The sequence below is a fragment of the Penicillium argentinense genome (genome assembly GCF_028826775.1).
Source record: "Penicillium argentinense strain IBT 30761 chromosome Unknown utg000011l_segment0_segment0, whole genome shotgun sequence".
In the NCBI taxonomy this organism is placed as follows: domain Eukaryota; kingdom Fungi; phylum Ascomycota; class Eurotiomycetes; order Eurotiales; family Aspergillaceae; genus Penicillium; species Penicillium argentinense.
Window position 1 is genome coordinate 104,874 of NW_026622670.1, and position 14,014 is coordinate 118,887.

Genomic DNA, 14,014 nt, shown 5'->3' on the forward strand with positions numbered 1-14,014 from the left:
GTCGCGTTCCTTCCTCTCTTGTCATTACTCCTACCTACACGCATCTCATCATCAAGAGAAAGAGAGAAAGAGAGAACACTATTTCGAACCTAATCAAAAATGGCTTTATCATCACCTTCTACTCCCTGCTCCTCTCCTCCATCATCACAGACCCAGGAGCTAGCGCAGATTGAGCTCCAGGACCGATTAAACCTCCACAGCATCAAGGCCCTACACTACATGCGAAGCCAGCGGCCTAAGAATACATCAAAGGCTTATGTTAACAAGCATAAGGAATGGCAGGTAAAGGAACACCCTTGTTGTCTCTAGTTCGTACGAGATGCTAAACGAGATGCTACAGAGCTTCTGCAAAAAGCAGGGTTTCCCAGACGGCGAACTAGTCACAGAGAAGAAGCTTGTCTACTTTCTTGACACTGAGGTTCTTAATCGACCTCTTCGGTCCTCTCAATATAAGAAGGATCGTACACGGCCAGATGGATCAAAGGTAGAACAAACCCTGGGAAGCAATTCAATCACTCAATATATCAATGCTATTGTGGACCTCTGGAAGTTCCAAAAAAGCATTGGTACGAATAGCTTCCCTAACCCCCGTGGATATGCTGTTTCCGCCTTGATGACTGGCCGACTACATAAGGAAAGCGAGCGAAAGCGCGAGCAGTATCTTGACCGAGCTGCAGGCACCCTGCAGGATGGATATTCCAAGGATAAAATCAAGGACTTCGTACGATACTGTTGGCAAGGATGGCGAACAAAAGATCTTAAGCATCGAAAGCCTCAAGCTCAGGAGTCCTATCTTCGCACGGCCGTGGATTTCCTTTTCAGTCACAATATGCTCCTTCGTGGAGAATCGCGTCGGCAACTCCAGTTTCCTGACCTGTTCACTATCTCCTTACCCAACGAAGGACCGACCCCCTGTTGGCCAATGATCATGATTATGAATAATGGAAAGACTAACCAGTTTGGCCGCTTGCAGTATATGGGGGTAATGCGCCATCAGGATCCTCTCCTTTGTACGATGAGCCAGGCGGCTTTTTATCTCTTTTATCGCTGGCAGATAGTAGGGGAGTCGCCGCCTCGGTTTCAGAGCCGGCCAGAGTGGTATAATTTCCACTTCTTCAAGGGCTCAGATCGAGAGAAGCCAATCTCGTACGAAATCCAGCTGAAATGGGCCAATGAGGTCTATAAGGCAATCAATCTCTCTACCGACAAGAAGACACATGCAGGCCGAGCTCAGGGGACAAAACAAGCCGAGCTAGAAGGTGTGGAAGAGAACCAGATCCGCCGTGCTGGTCAATGGAATCAGGATGCCTTAACTAACTGCTATCTGACGCATCTGCCGCGGAAATTCCTTCGTTCTATGGCTGGTTTCCAGCCCGATGCAATTGGGAACTACTATCTTCCTCGAGCAAAAATTCAACCTCCAGATTCCCTCGTACGAGCTCTCTGGCCATGGATCGATCAGTGGCTTGCCTGGTTCCAGTCCAACGATCCTACAAATGAGCCACCTAGCGGGGCTACTAGTCAGGAGCAGGAAGACCGAGATGATATGGCAGCCCAAGGCTTTTTGCAGCTACTGAATCAACTACGGATCATCCTCCTCCAGGACTCGGTTCTCCTACAGGCGCAATTCCCCCGGCATTCAATGTGGGATGATCCTATCTTTGCACGAGAAGACTATACTGCATTTGCAGAGCAAATACGGCAGTCCCTTCTTTGTACGGAGACCCCTCAGGAGATTCAGCTCCGGCAGACGCTTCCTATTATTGCCGACCGTCTTAGTGTCCTCCAGAAGGATATCCATCAGGCGGTTGATCTTCATGGTTATCAGGCTCATGAACAGCTTAGAAAGATTTCTCGCCAGCTTCATGATCTCCTTTCTGGTCACGTTACCTTTGCCGTACGAGCCATGGATACCTCTATTATCGAAGCGCGGACACCAGACTCGGACTCATTCACACCGTCTTCTCAGCTAGCAGCATGTCTATCGGAGGCATCATCTTTGCAGCCTCCTGTAGATAAGCAGCAGCTTCTCCCACAGGGGATCGATACTCCCTCCTCTTTATTATCCCCCTCTCGATCTCTCTACTCGCTCTCTCGTACGATACAGACTGTGCCGGAGGTCTGGAGAGAATGGACATGTGGGTTAGGTGCAAATCCATCTGTCCAGTCATTAGAGAGATCGTATGGTGCGACCTGGCGGCCTTCCTCTCGCGAAAGGGTCATGTTTTGCCGCCGAAAAGTTATCATCGACGAGATCTACGCTAGATATGGTAAGGGCCTGTCTCTGGACGCAGCTGTTGAGGAGCTAGAGCTTGTACGGTGCAGAGGCAAGCTTTCGCTTTACCAGCTATCTCAGCTTCTCTCAAAAGCTCGCTAGCGACTCCATAGTGAATTGATTTTTGATTTTCTGCCGGCAGAAGAAGGAGGGGGATTGGAATGTAAAAACAGCCCTCTTACAAGGTCAATACAGAAATCTGACCCCCATTCCATGGGTCATGTATTGAGGGCTTGGCGGTTTCGCCATAATAACGCGCGAAATTACGCGGCAAATCTGACCCCCATATATCCTCTATGTAAACAAAGCATAGCCACGCCATCTGGCACAGACCCACCGGGAAACAAAGGTCGCACCCGTGAGGGACACCGCCCACCACCCAGTTTCGCCACGAGATTTGAACCTCCCTCATGACCGCCGCATGCTAACGCTCAAGGTTTCTGCCGCAACACCTAATTCCAACTCCGTCTCATCTACGCCAAAATCAATAACCCAACCCTAACCAAGCAACATCCATTCTCTGGATCCAGAGTTCCCTACGAATCTCAACCCACGCGCCGTGAAAAGAGTTCAGAGGCCACAGTCACCTCTATACTTAAGAAAGACAATAATTAAAGCTTGAGTGACAATCAATAATCCCTTTGTTAGGGAGAATTAGAGCATCATACCCATCTTAAGCACATAGGTGAAAAATATCCCTGTACTCTTTTCACGGCGTGCGGATTGAGATTGGAGGGGAACTCAGTAGGCAAAAAATGCGTGAATGCTACCGGTCGGGGACTGCATTAGGTGAAAGGATGAAAGGGCGAAGGCTTTTAAAGGGTTCGTGGCTGACCGCTTTTGATACCGCCCTTGTTCTGGGGAGAGACTTGCAGAATCGGGATTAGGAGCCAGGGTTAGGGGTGCTTATACCTAATTGGCTAAAAAGTCTAAGTGATAATAATTTGAAGATAATAAAGATCACTCCCCTTTTCTTATAGTCCACAGCTACTGCTAGTGTTCATCATCTGGTTGAATTGAGAATACTTGTTGTCAACCACATGCATTCTTTTCATATGTGCGCGCAGGAAGGAAGTCGAATCATGTTTCGTGATACAGAGCAACAAAATGCTTAGATGCCAATCAAACTCGAAATGCATGCCCTGAATTATCCTCAATTCACACCGCTCTATGCCTCGTCCGCGAACTGAACAGGCCAAATAGACGTGGTTTGCGATTCACAGTGTTCTCTTACCCATTCTTAAAGCGACGGGTTTTCATAAGAGGGATCTCATCCGGCTGACAGTGCCATAGGCGCCCTTTCCCAGGAGACTCTCTTCCTCCTCCCATACGTCCTTCGTTTCTTGCCTCCTGACAAATCGGCCGGGGATGCGCGAGATTGTAACGTGAAGCGGTGGGCGAGTTCAGTGTGGAATTCAACGCGGATTTGGGTGTCGTTGATTAGGTCCGACGGCCCGGAGGTCATGATGATTCACCACAGGTTCATGGGCAACGCGGTCGTTAACCTCATGAGTCAAGTAGGAAGGACCCGAAGTCGATGTCTTGCTCCATGGATGTCAGGAAGAGGTTCTGGTTTTCCCTCGAGGTCGTCTGATGGCCCGCACGGCGAGGGGCTGGCGTCTAACAGCCTGCAGCGCCACGTCTGTTTGCCTGGTCCTTGGCATCCAACCAAGGATTAGTACCTCCATAGCCTCAAACTATAGTGGCTTGGTTTCGGTGAGCACTGCAAGTCTGTCAATCGTTGCGGATTGAATCGCCATAATTGGAACTGTAGTTCATTTACTGCAGCCCCGAACAAATATACAGAGTACTTGAATTAGACACCGACAAAACCCATGTCGGTTATGAAAGCCACACATGTCCAAACAGAAAGATTGATAAGTAATGATAATGTGCGGATATATTTCGACTTTTGATTCCCAGCCATGCACCAGCCCAAGGGCAAAACAAAGAGAGTATCTACCAATCCAACAGATGTACAAAGAAAGCAAAACATATGCATAAGTAGACAGGAGAAAAGCGGCACACTTCCTCCACGAGAAATGAAGGTAAATGTATTAGCGCTTGCCCTGTCGAGCCCTCTTCTCTCTCTCGTAATCGTTGGCGGCACGACCCTCCTCGCTCTGAATCTCCGCAATAAGCTTCCGGTACTTTTTCTCGTACTCGGCATCGAGCTCCTTCTTCTCGCGCAATTTCTCGCGCGCAATGAAGCTGGCGTCCTTGCGCAGCTCGCGCATGGCTCCCTTCTTCTCACGCTTGAACTCCTTCTTGAGGCGGTTGACCTCGGCACGCTCGCGGTCCGGATCGTAGTGCTTGTCCGGGTTGAAGTTCTCCTCGAACTTGGGGATGGCGGATTTGATAGCCAGCGGGCGGTGGTTGTGGAGGAGCAGAGGGCGACGGGAGAGGTGGGATTGAGCCAGGCCGGTGTTAATCTTGTCCAGGGTTGACTGGACGGTATCGCGGGCTGCAACAAAGGCCTTGTTCTTGAAGGATTGGCGGAGATGCTGCAGCACCTCGCGGGCGGGAGCGAAGATTTCGATGAAGGCGGACTTTTCAGACCAGAGGTCCGAGGAGGAGCCAAGGAGGGAGACAAGAGTGTTCACAAGGGACAACTTGAGCTCTTCCTCGGCCTCAGGGTTGGCCGGAGAGCTGATCACGTCCTTGAACTGCAGCTTGCGAGGGGTGATTTTCTTAGACGAAGCCAGTCGGAAAGACTTCTCGGTCTTGCGGGAAGGGAAAAGTCCGATCTCCTTGGCAGGTTCGGCGGGTGCCAGGTTGCAGAGAGCATTCAACACGTAGTTGATGAACTCGGGCATGTACCTCTCCGACACGGACTGGTACTGAACGAGGAGACTGGCGGCGAAGGTGCCGGTTGCCAGATCCGACAGGGAAGTGACGTTGCACTGGCCCAAGTATCGTGCAATGCAGAGGTGCGCCGGGGTGGAGACGGCGTGGAAGTGATCAGATGTAGGGAAGACAGTCGAGACACCCGTGAGAATAACGAGGTCACCGGGGAGCAGGCTGAGCGGACGGTCGTTCGAGATTTCACGAAAACGGGCACGGAAAGCCGTAGCGACATGAATAGCATGGCTCTTTGCCAAAGAGTGGATGTGACGCAGCAGGTTTTCGATAACAGCAAATGAAGGCTGCTCAGTCTCGTCGGCCATATAAGCAACGTGCTCAACCAGAATCTCAGAAAACTTTCCGAGTTTATCCTTATTGCCAGGCTTGATACGAGGGTGGTGCAGTGCGCGAATGCGCTGAACAACGGTCGGAACATCCTCTGTAGCCACATCTTTGATGATCTCCAGGAAGCCCTCGTGGTCACTCGGGCAGGGATAAGTAAATGCCAACTTGCCAGTAGCAGATTCACTGATGCCAACGGCTGTTGATGTAGTTGATGTGGGTAGAGTCATTCCGTTAATGAGCTCGTCCTCCTGCTCTGGCACATCTGGCTCATCATCCTCATCCGAGAGTTCCTCCTCTTCCATATCACTTCCATCCAAGGATAGACTGACATTTGATCTTGTCTCCACAAGGTCATCGTCAATGACAAAGTCGTCCTCATCCTCGACACCCATATCAGCGCGCGGCTGGTATGTAGTAGGAAGTCCAAAAGCCACTGCGTCATCTTCCTCTTCCGACTCATCACCCGCAAAAAAGGAGTCTTTGTCATCCTCTTCTTCTTCCTCATCGTCGCTGACCTTCTCGCCACGCATGCGCTTGAGTCGGTTCTCCTCCATTTTCTTCAATCGTTCGGCCTCTTCCTCGGCCTTTTCTTCCGCAGTTTTCGTACGATCCGTCGGCGCGGACCGCTTATCGAAAGTCAATTGCTTTAGTCGTTGGTCGTATTCCCTCTCAGTGTTCTTCTCCGGCTCTTGCATCAACAAAGCACGCTCTGGGTTCACGCCTGATAGGTCCTGTTTGGCAGGTTCCTTCTTAGGCGGGGCCTTCATGCCACGGAGGGCTTCAAATAGATCAGGAAGTTCCTGATCTAGCTCATCTCGTAGATCGTCATCATCTTCCTTGGCCTTTTGTCGCTCGTGCTTGTGGAACTTCGATTTGGCAATGACCTCCTTCATGACCTCAGCCTTGGATTTCTTTTTTTCGGGCTGAGCTTCGCCTTCTTCTTCGTAGTCGATGAAATCTTCGTTTTCGCCGTCATCCTCAACAACGCGTTTCCGTTTCCTGAGGCCTTCGTCGTCGGATCCCTGGCCATCCAGACCGTCGGCATCGAAATCGTCAACGTTTGCTCCATCAAGTGTCAAAGGTTGACCCATGTGGGTAAAGTGAAAATCATCATCCTCATCATCCTCGAGATTGAACATTGATTCCTTCCGCAATTTCTTCTGGCTCTCTCGGGCGTATCGCTCGGCGGCTCGTTCCTCGAGAGTCATCGTGGGGTCGTTTTCACCGAAGCGGCGATCCAGTATTCCACCAACTTTGTGTCGGCTATTCATTTCTTTCAGTAGTGTGGCGCGACGCTACAATTGATCGTTAGCTTGGGGCTCTTGACCAGAACGAGCTTTGAGATATGCAACGCACCCTTTCCTCGCCCAAGGACTTCGTGACGCCAGGGCGGGAGCCTCCCGCAGTCGTCGAACTGCCATCGCGGGTCGTCGCGTCGAATTTACTCCTGTTTTTAGGAGCCTTAATCTCGAAAGGGTTGAACCGATCTCGAATGGCTTGCAGAGCCTCATTGCGCTGGTTCCGATTCTGCGCTGCGACGCCGGTCCTCGCATTTTGGCGTTTTTGCTTCTTAGACTGCTGGGGGCCAATCACCCCGCTGTCCCGAAGAGAAGCCTTCAGCTGCTTCAGCTGCGAGGGAGGCATTGTTGTCTGGAAAAGGCCTTCTTGCGAAGTGGATTTTTTCCGCGGCTGCAAAAGCAGCCAGGGAAAAAATAGGCTCACCGCCTCGGCCGATCGAGATTCTGCCCACCATACCGCCTCTCCGCATCTCATCTCCAACTCCTCACCTACCCACCATGGCTCCTTTCTCGGGGGACGGCGTGCTATGGCTATGCCTAGGTAAGATGGATCTGACGAAGAATAACTACAGTCTACTAACTATCGCCACAGGCGTCTCTCTATTTTTTGCCGTGCGTGGCATCGCCACCGATCTACGCCAAGTTGTCGATCTGACCGAGATCAAACACGTCGAGAAGGAGGACAAGATTATTAGCGAGGGAACAGAAGAGGGTTAATGGTTACATTCCTACGTTACGGTGAAGCATATTCTGACATCCGGCCAGTTCTCAAATTGGATACCCTTCTAAAGCTTTCGAGCGGAAGCACCAGCCATGACCTCCGAGCCGCGTATGATATTACCCCATGAGTACTCGTATCTCAAAAACGCCGACTAATGATTCATAGGGCACTACGAATCCTCTCCGAGCGATCAACCAAGGGCGAGACGCGGGACTTGTTACTTGAGGATCTGTCAAGTAAGGACAAAGTTCGGCAAGACAGATCATTGACTGCGCTTTACTTTCTAGTTTCGAACCGGGCTTGTATGCTCACCGGCTCACCTGTCAAAGAGAAACAACGCTAACTGATGATAGTGTCTCGAACCTCTGTTACCACTCGGCTCCGAGACATTGAGACATACACAGCCTTGGTCAACTGTCTTTGCAATTTCCTTGAGGAGCATACCGAGATAACCACTACGACAATCTCGCCCATTCTCCCTAAAACCAGACCTTTGGGCGAGAAGAAGGCACTTCATGTGTTGAATGCTCTGCTACCACTTAATATTCCCGGGGCACTAGAGGCAGGCATTATCTCTCGGTGGCTCAACAGATACCCATTCCCGTGCGCACTGCAAGAGCCAGCCCGCCGGCAGGATATAGCCATGCTCATGAAGACATGGTGGTCAGACGATGCGGTCATGAGCTCCATATTTGCGACCCTGGTTACAAATGCAGATGCCGTCAAGCAGCTCCGAAAAAGTGGTCTCATGGGTAGCATGATCGAAGAAAACGGCTGCAAAGTTCGCAAACCTCTTATTTGCTACCTCACTGATGTACCGACTATTCATACAGACGATGAGGACAATGAAGGCGATGACAATGATGATGAAGATGCCGAATTTGATGATAGCGATGCTTGGATGATAAACGGAGAGGAAACTGCTGGCGAAACTGCCGGAGCGTACTCCGAATCCCCCTCAAGGAGACACCAAGCGGGCAATGCGGAGGAGCAAGCTCTTCGTCGACGGCGGAGGGAGGCAATGGTTCTGAGTGAAGGGGGACGACCATTCGGGAGAGGGGACATCATCCAACGACCTTTCCAGCCTGGAGAATAAAGCTGGAGGTACCTTTTAAATCCCGGCAACTGAGGCTGCACGCAGCCCGGAATGTTTTCTTTTGCAAATTTTAACTGCATGTCTATGATACCCCATCCCAGACTAGGGAAATTGATCAATTGAAGTTCAAATTTACGTGTATCTCTGGTAAAATAAAGTGATTGAAATTTCTGGATGACACGAATCTCGCGACTACAACCCCAGCCACGCAGACTTGGCCAAGTGATCGGTCTTTTTGCGACTATTCTTAACCATGCCAAACATCTTCAGATCAGACAAAGCCCCGTAGAACAAGGCCATGACAATACGGTCATCCGTCTTATTGTCTGAATCGCTTTCGAACACGGCATAGAAGGCTTGCCACAGATCATGAACATTGACCAACGCGCCAGATTCGAGATAAAGCTGATACAATATCGCGGCAGGTGGCTGCTTCGCAGAGATTTTGGCACCACCTTGGCTGTTTTCGGACGACGAAATCAAGTAATCGAAAGGGCTTCCCATAGCACGCTCAATAGCAAAGCGTGGGCGAGGTGCGAAATTCTCCTTGAGCGGGTTGCGCAGATCGAAAAGGAAAGCTTCATGCATAAACAATTCCTGTGGCCGGATCAACGTCTCTGTGAAATACTCCTGCAAAGCGGCAACCAATCGGTCGACGATCTTGGTATACTCGAGATCCTGCCCGGATAGGTTGGCTTTGCCTTTGCTGAGCTGGATGCGTTGCTGGACAACAGTTGTCTTGGTGACAGAACTGTTGATGTTGTACTCGCTGCGCAAGGGCTCGGAGTCTGGTGATGTTTCCAGCAATGTCTTGAAGTCGGTTTTGATTTCGGTGAGAGTAGAATCGTTGGACAAGGTCTCCGGAAGATCTTTGAGAACACTCGAGAGTTTCTCTGAATCCATTGCTCTCACAGTAGCGATCATGTCATCCACAACTTGCGATTCACCAAGGTCGCCAGATAGGGCACGCACTGAAAGTTCCGAGAACGGCGTCTTTTTGGTACTCTGGGTGTGTTGGAGGCAGCCGCAAATGAGATATACGACATCGAAAATGTCCCGCATTCTTTGCCGGCCGATGTCAAAATGCTTGAACATTTCTTGGTAGAGATGTTGGTCGTTTTCGAGCAAATCCCTGACTTCATCGGACGAGCCAGCTTCAATTAGGTCTTCACAATGCCTATGGAAACGTTAACACATGCTATTACCTATATGACGGGGTGTTTCTCTTACATCCGAAAAGATGGCAAATTTCGAACGGCCTCGAGGAAACTACCCTGAAACCGTTCCGGATTCGCGGGACCTGGCAAGAGTAACGCGGACAGAGGATTGGCGAAGCAATGTGACATATACGCATACTAAACCATGTTAGGAGCTTCAATCATCACAAAAAGGAATGGGCATATTTACCTTGACCATGCGACTAAACGTCTCTGGTGTTTGAAAATAGTCACTCGCTTTTTCAAACAGGGTGCTAGTAATGTTACGACCGAGCCACAACTTGTTGTCCGTTCCGGCTTGAAGAGCTCCGTAGATTCGGTCGACACAGTTGCCTGCTTCTTGTACTTCGAAATGCTTGCCCTGGAGCAAAGAAACACACGACCGGGGAAGTCGACCTTCGAAAAGCTCAACGGATGTGGAGATTCCGAGTAGCAATGTGAATGGGATGCGATCGAGCCATGATCTAGAGTGGGTCAGTTGAGGTTTCATGCTATCTGGGATGCCATTCTTACTCGAATAGCGACAACAGATCTGTCAGCATGCCTGTGTCGAAAGCTTCGCTATCCCGCAGCGCGAGAACCAGCTTGTTGGTCCCTTTCTTTTGGACGTACTCGTTGAGCAATTCCAAGTCATATCCGAGTACTCGAGGCCCCTTTTCAACTATTAGCACGAGTTTCGTCGAGAGCGCCTTTTTGTTCACGCACAGAACGATCCGTAAGCAATCTTTGATACCCATCATTTCCCTCGGTATTAGCAACCGCCGCTCGAATGATGTTCTTCAGGGCTGTTTTCAAGTTAGGGGCGTCGCCTGACTCCAAGACCACGACACCACCCTCGTCGTTCGAGATCAATTGATCATTGAGACGCGCAAGAAGACGGCTCAATGACGAGACGTTAGAGCCCACTGTCACTAACGCTGTTGGAATACATCCATCGCATCTAGAGCATGGTTAGCTCGACACGTCACCAATCCCAAAGTGAAGGGGTCATACGTTTGGGGGGAGGTCTCTCTCACAAAAGACAGAACATCTGCCAAGACACCGGCATCCACATCTTCGAGAATTGCCTATTATCCCACCATTAGCAGCGGTCCCCTCTACGAATTCCGTGTCGCTCACTTGAATCTTGTCCTCCTGCATCTTCCACAGTTGTTCGTAGGTTTCATGTCGTAGTTGCACACTCTCCGTACTCTCCTCCCCATTCAGCAAGGGAACGAAGGTCTCGTTATTGAAAGTATGCTCTCCCTTGTCAGCAGATGAGACCTTGCGACGTTTCGGAGCTCGTTCGGCGGCGGGTTTCCCAGGTTTTGCGGGTTGGTAGATATAAACGCCCTTGTTTGGCCGTATGTTAGCGTGGTTCAAGAGCTCCTACGAGAAAGACATACCTGGTATTGTGACCTGTCCCGAGACAGGTCCAACGCCTCTTCTAGGCCATTCGGATCCATTGCGGGGTGCGATTCAAGAGGAACGCGCCGACGGACAAGTTGACGCAGGCGCAACTTCGCGGAGGGCGGAACGCGCTAAACCCGAAAAGGGGAAATCGACGGAAGTCCGCAACTTCAATACGTCGCCGCTTTTTGTCATCCACCTTCCCCTATGACCGATTAATCCCATATGCTCCGCCAGTTCGTTCGAGGAGCTCGATGTTACCATGGGGCTCGCGGCCCATCAATTCCCCGGCGCCCCTTCTCCGCTGTAGCCGCGCGCCGGCTCGACTTTGGCGGGCCGAACGATAAAGTCACCTTCTACGAACAAGACGGCAAGAAGCACCGCCAGGTCGACCCCGAGGCCGAGGATAATGAGGAGCGAGAGGAAGTAGAACAGGAGCTGGCGAAGCTCGAGGAGGAGCTCAAAGAGTTGGAGAAGGGACCTTTCGACCCCAGCAGTCCATTCATCCAAAGTTTGCCGGAGAACGACCGCAAAATTGCCCTGGAGGCTCTGCGGAAATACGAGATAGAGCGTGGTCCGGTGGAGCCACAGCTATCGCTGAACGATGTGTTTGATGACGAATTGGACAATATGTTGAAGGAGGAATTCAGCGGCCTGGCAGACGAGCAGGAGAATTGGGAGGACAGTGCCAGGCGGCGTCATAAGCTGGCTGCGAGACGATCTAAAGAGGAAAAGCTCGCAGGACCGAAGTCTCATCCATATGCTACGCGATTAAAGAGCTCATTGCAGCAATATAGCACAAATGAGTCGGATGAAGGCGCTAGACAGGAGGTTTGGAAGTGTTACCGCCGGTGCAAGCAGACGATACCAGGATTTCTCAATGCAGTTCCGGTAGAGGTGATGGATATGGTTTGGGAGTCACAGGCGGCAGACAAATCGGCCAAGTCAACACGATCAACACACTTGCAGGCTCTTGTCGAAGATGCGACTGCCGTCGGCAAATCTCTCACCACGCCTCAAATTCTTTCATATATCGAAGCTTTGAAGGATGGTGGCGACACGACCAAGGCGTTGGAACAGTGGGAGGCATACCAGTCTGACCTATCACAGAAGAAAGAAGATCTGGAAGAGTATTGGATGCTCGGCGTGCGACTGTTTGCAGCTGAGAACAATCCCCAGCGAGCACAGGACATTGCGCTGGCCTTCCTCAAAAATGACAATACTCGTCAACCACGTGTGTTGATCCCGGTCATCACCGCGTGGGGGAATGAACCCGGAAAAGAGGCCGAGGTGAAAGCGTGGGCGTTGTATCTACAACTCAAGACATTCCTTGGTCCGAATATGACTATGGAAGATTATGACCGAGTCAGCATTGGTCTTCTTACAGCCGGCCGACTCGATACCGCCGTCGCCATCTTCAAAGACATGATGGTGACAGGAAAAGATCCAGCGAATGATTCCACGGCTCTATATCAAGCAGCCCTTGGTCTGGCTGGCAATCTTCATGCCTCGAGCATCGACGAGAAGGCTGTTAACAAAGTTTCTCTTTCAGCACTTACGCTGTTACCTCGTCGATTCCAAAACCGATTCTTCTATGCTAGCTGGATGAAGAAACTTATTGGAATGGGCGAAGTGGACTCGGCCGCACTGGTCATTGAGCTAATGTACGAACGTGGCATCAGACCGGATAGCAAGCACCTAAACGGTGTGATGGCTGGTTGGCTACGCATGGGCAACGCTGCCGCAAGGGACAAGGCAGAACGGCTTGGATGGGCTATGATTCAACACCGAATCGATACCGTTTGGAAACGATTCCAGCCATCTCAGCCACCCCCTCGTCTCGAGAACATGCAAAAGGAGGTTGATGCCAGTCGCATTCCCAAATTCTTAATGCGCGAAGTGCCGTCTGCCAGCATCGAGACCTTTTCGATTCTGCTTCTCCACTACACTCGCCGAGGTGATGATGACATGGTGAAATATCTGGTCAAATGCCTTGGAGATGCACATATACAACCAAACTCATATTTCATGAATCACCTTCTATATGCCGATCTTCGCAAGCAAGACATCCGAACACTCTGGTCCAAATTCCAAAAGATGTCTTTCGCTGTTCGAGCGGATCTCGAAACCTACGCTTGTCTATGGGACTGCGCAAAACTGCAATACGACCGTGGACGCACTGCATTTGACTCTGGCTTCCCATCCGCACGCCAGCTATACGCCAATATGTCACGGTGGTACTCACAGCTATCACCACGTGACCAGCAAACTACACAGTCACAATTCTCGAAGGAGTTGTACGACCAGGTAGTACGTTGCTTTTGTTTGTCCAAGGACATTCCCGGCACACTCATTGCCTTGCACTCTATGTGGACTGTGTTCGGCAATGCACCAGACGATACAACTGCCCGATTGATCATTGTACAAGTCGCACGTTTGGCCAGCGTCCCCGCCAACACTCCAAAGCGTCGCTTGCGTCACTTATCCTCGACACCCCGAAACAAAGAGAACATCACCCAAGTCTCGCGACTACTGGAGATGTTAGGTGAACGAAAATCCATGGCTTTGCAAACACAAGGATTGAGTGTTGAGCAGCTGGATCCCCACGAAAAGCAGCAGTACCAGCTTGAGATCATGGCCAGCTTACTGCGTATCGTTTTGAGCCGTGCGGAGGGTCTCGACCCTGCTCAGGTGGAAGAAAAGCTGGCAGCGGCTGCAGCAGAAATGCAAGTCCAGGGGCTCGATATCGGCTCGCCTTTGGGCGTCGATGACAGCAAGCTACTTTAGCCGAACCATTTGGAGTGGGCATTTGATTTGGATATTGCACTG

General features: G+C 50.8%; 5 protein-coding genes across 5 annotated transcripts; 3 read left to right on the forward strand and 2 right to left on the reverse strand.

Moving 5' to 3' along the window:
* Positions 1-319: 319 nt before the first annotated feature.
* Positions 320-2,377, forward strand: N7532_011041 (short-chain dehydrogenase; the record flags this gene model as incomplete). Its single annotated transcript, XM_056623532.1, has 1 exon — positions 320-2,377. One exon carries the CDS (start codon positions 320-322, stop codon positions 2,375-2,377), a length of 2,058 nt encoding a protein of 685 aa, XP_056468520.1.
* Positions 2,378-4,332: 1,955 nt separating this feature from the next.
* N7532_011042 (snoRNA-binding rRNA-processing protein NOP14) lies at positions 4,333-7,108 on the reverse strand (the record flags this gene model as incomplete). The annotated part of the gene is made up of 2 exons (XM_056623533.1): positions 4,333-6,759; positions 6,821-7,108. 2 exons carry the CDS (start codon positions 7,106-7,108, stop codon positions 4,333-4,335), a joined length of 2,715 nt encoding a protein of 904 aa, XP_056468521.1.
* A 152-nt stretch (positions 7,109-7,260) lies between these two features.
* N7532_011043 (uncharacterized protein) lies at positions 7,261-8,579 on the forward strand (the record flags this gene model as incomplete). The annotated part of the gene is made up of 5 exons (XM_056623534.1): positions 7,261-7,303; positions 7,355-7,474; positions 7,528-7,591; positions 7,649-7,785; positions 7,837-8,579. 5 exons carry the CDS (start codon positions 7,261-7,263, stop codon positions 8,577-8,579), a joined length of 1,107 nt encoding a protein of 368 aa, XP_056468522.1.
* Positions 8,580-8,771: 192 nt separating this feature from the next.
* Positions 8,772-11,241, reverse strand: N7532_011044 (uncharacterized protein; the record flags this gene model as incomplete). Its single annotated transcript, XM_056623535.1, has 8 exons — positions 8,772-9,756; positions 9,810-9,934; positions 9,987-10,260; positions 10,310-10,449; positions 10,502-10,736; positions 10,790-10,863; positions 10,916-11,128; positions 11,182-11,241. 8 exons carry the CDS (start codon positions 11,239-11,241, stop codon positions 8,772-8,774), a joined length of 2,106 nt encoding a protein of 701 aa, XP_056468523.1.
* Positions 11,242-11,410: 169 nt separating this feature from the next.
* On the forward strand, positions 11,411-13,972 carry N7532_011045 (pentatricopeptide repeat protein; the record flags this gene model as incomplete). Its single annotated transcript, XM_056623536.1, has 1 exon — positions 11,411-13,972. The coding sequence occupies one exon, from the start codon at positions 11,411-11,413 to the stop codon at positions 13,970-13,972; it is 2,562 nt and encodes an 853-aa protein (XP_056468524.1).
* Between the last annotated feature and the right edge of the window lie 42 nt (positions 13,973-14,014).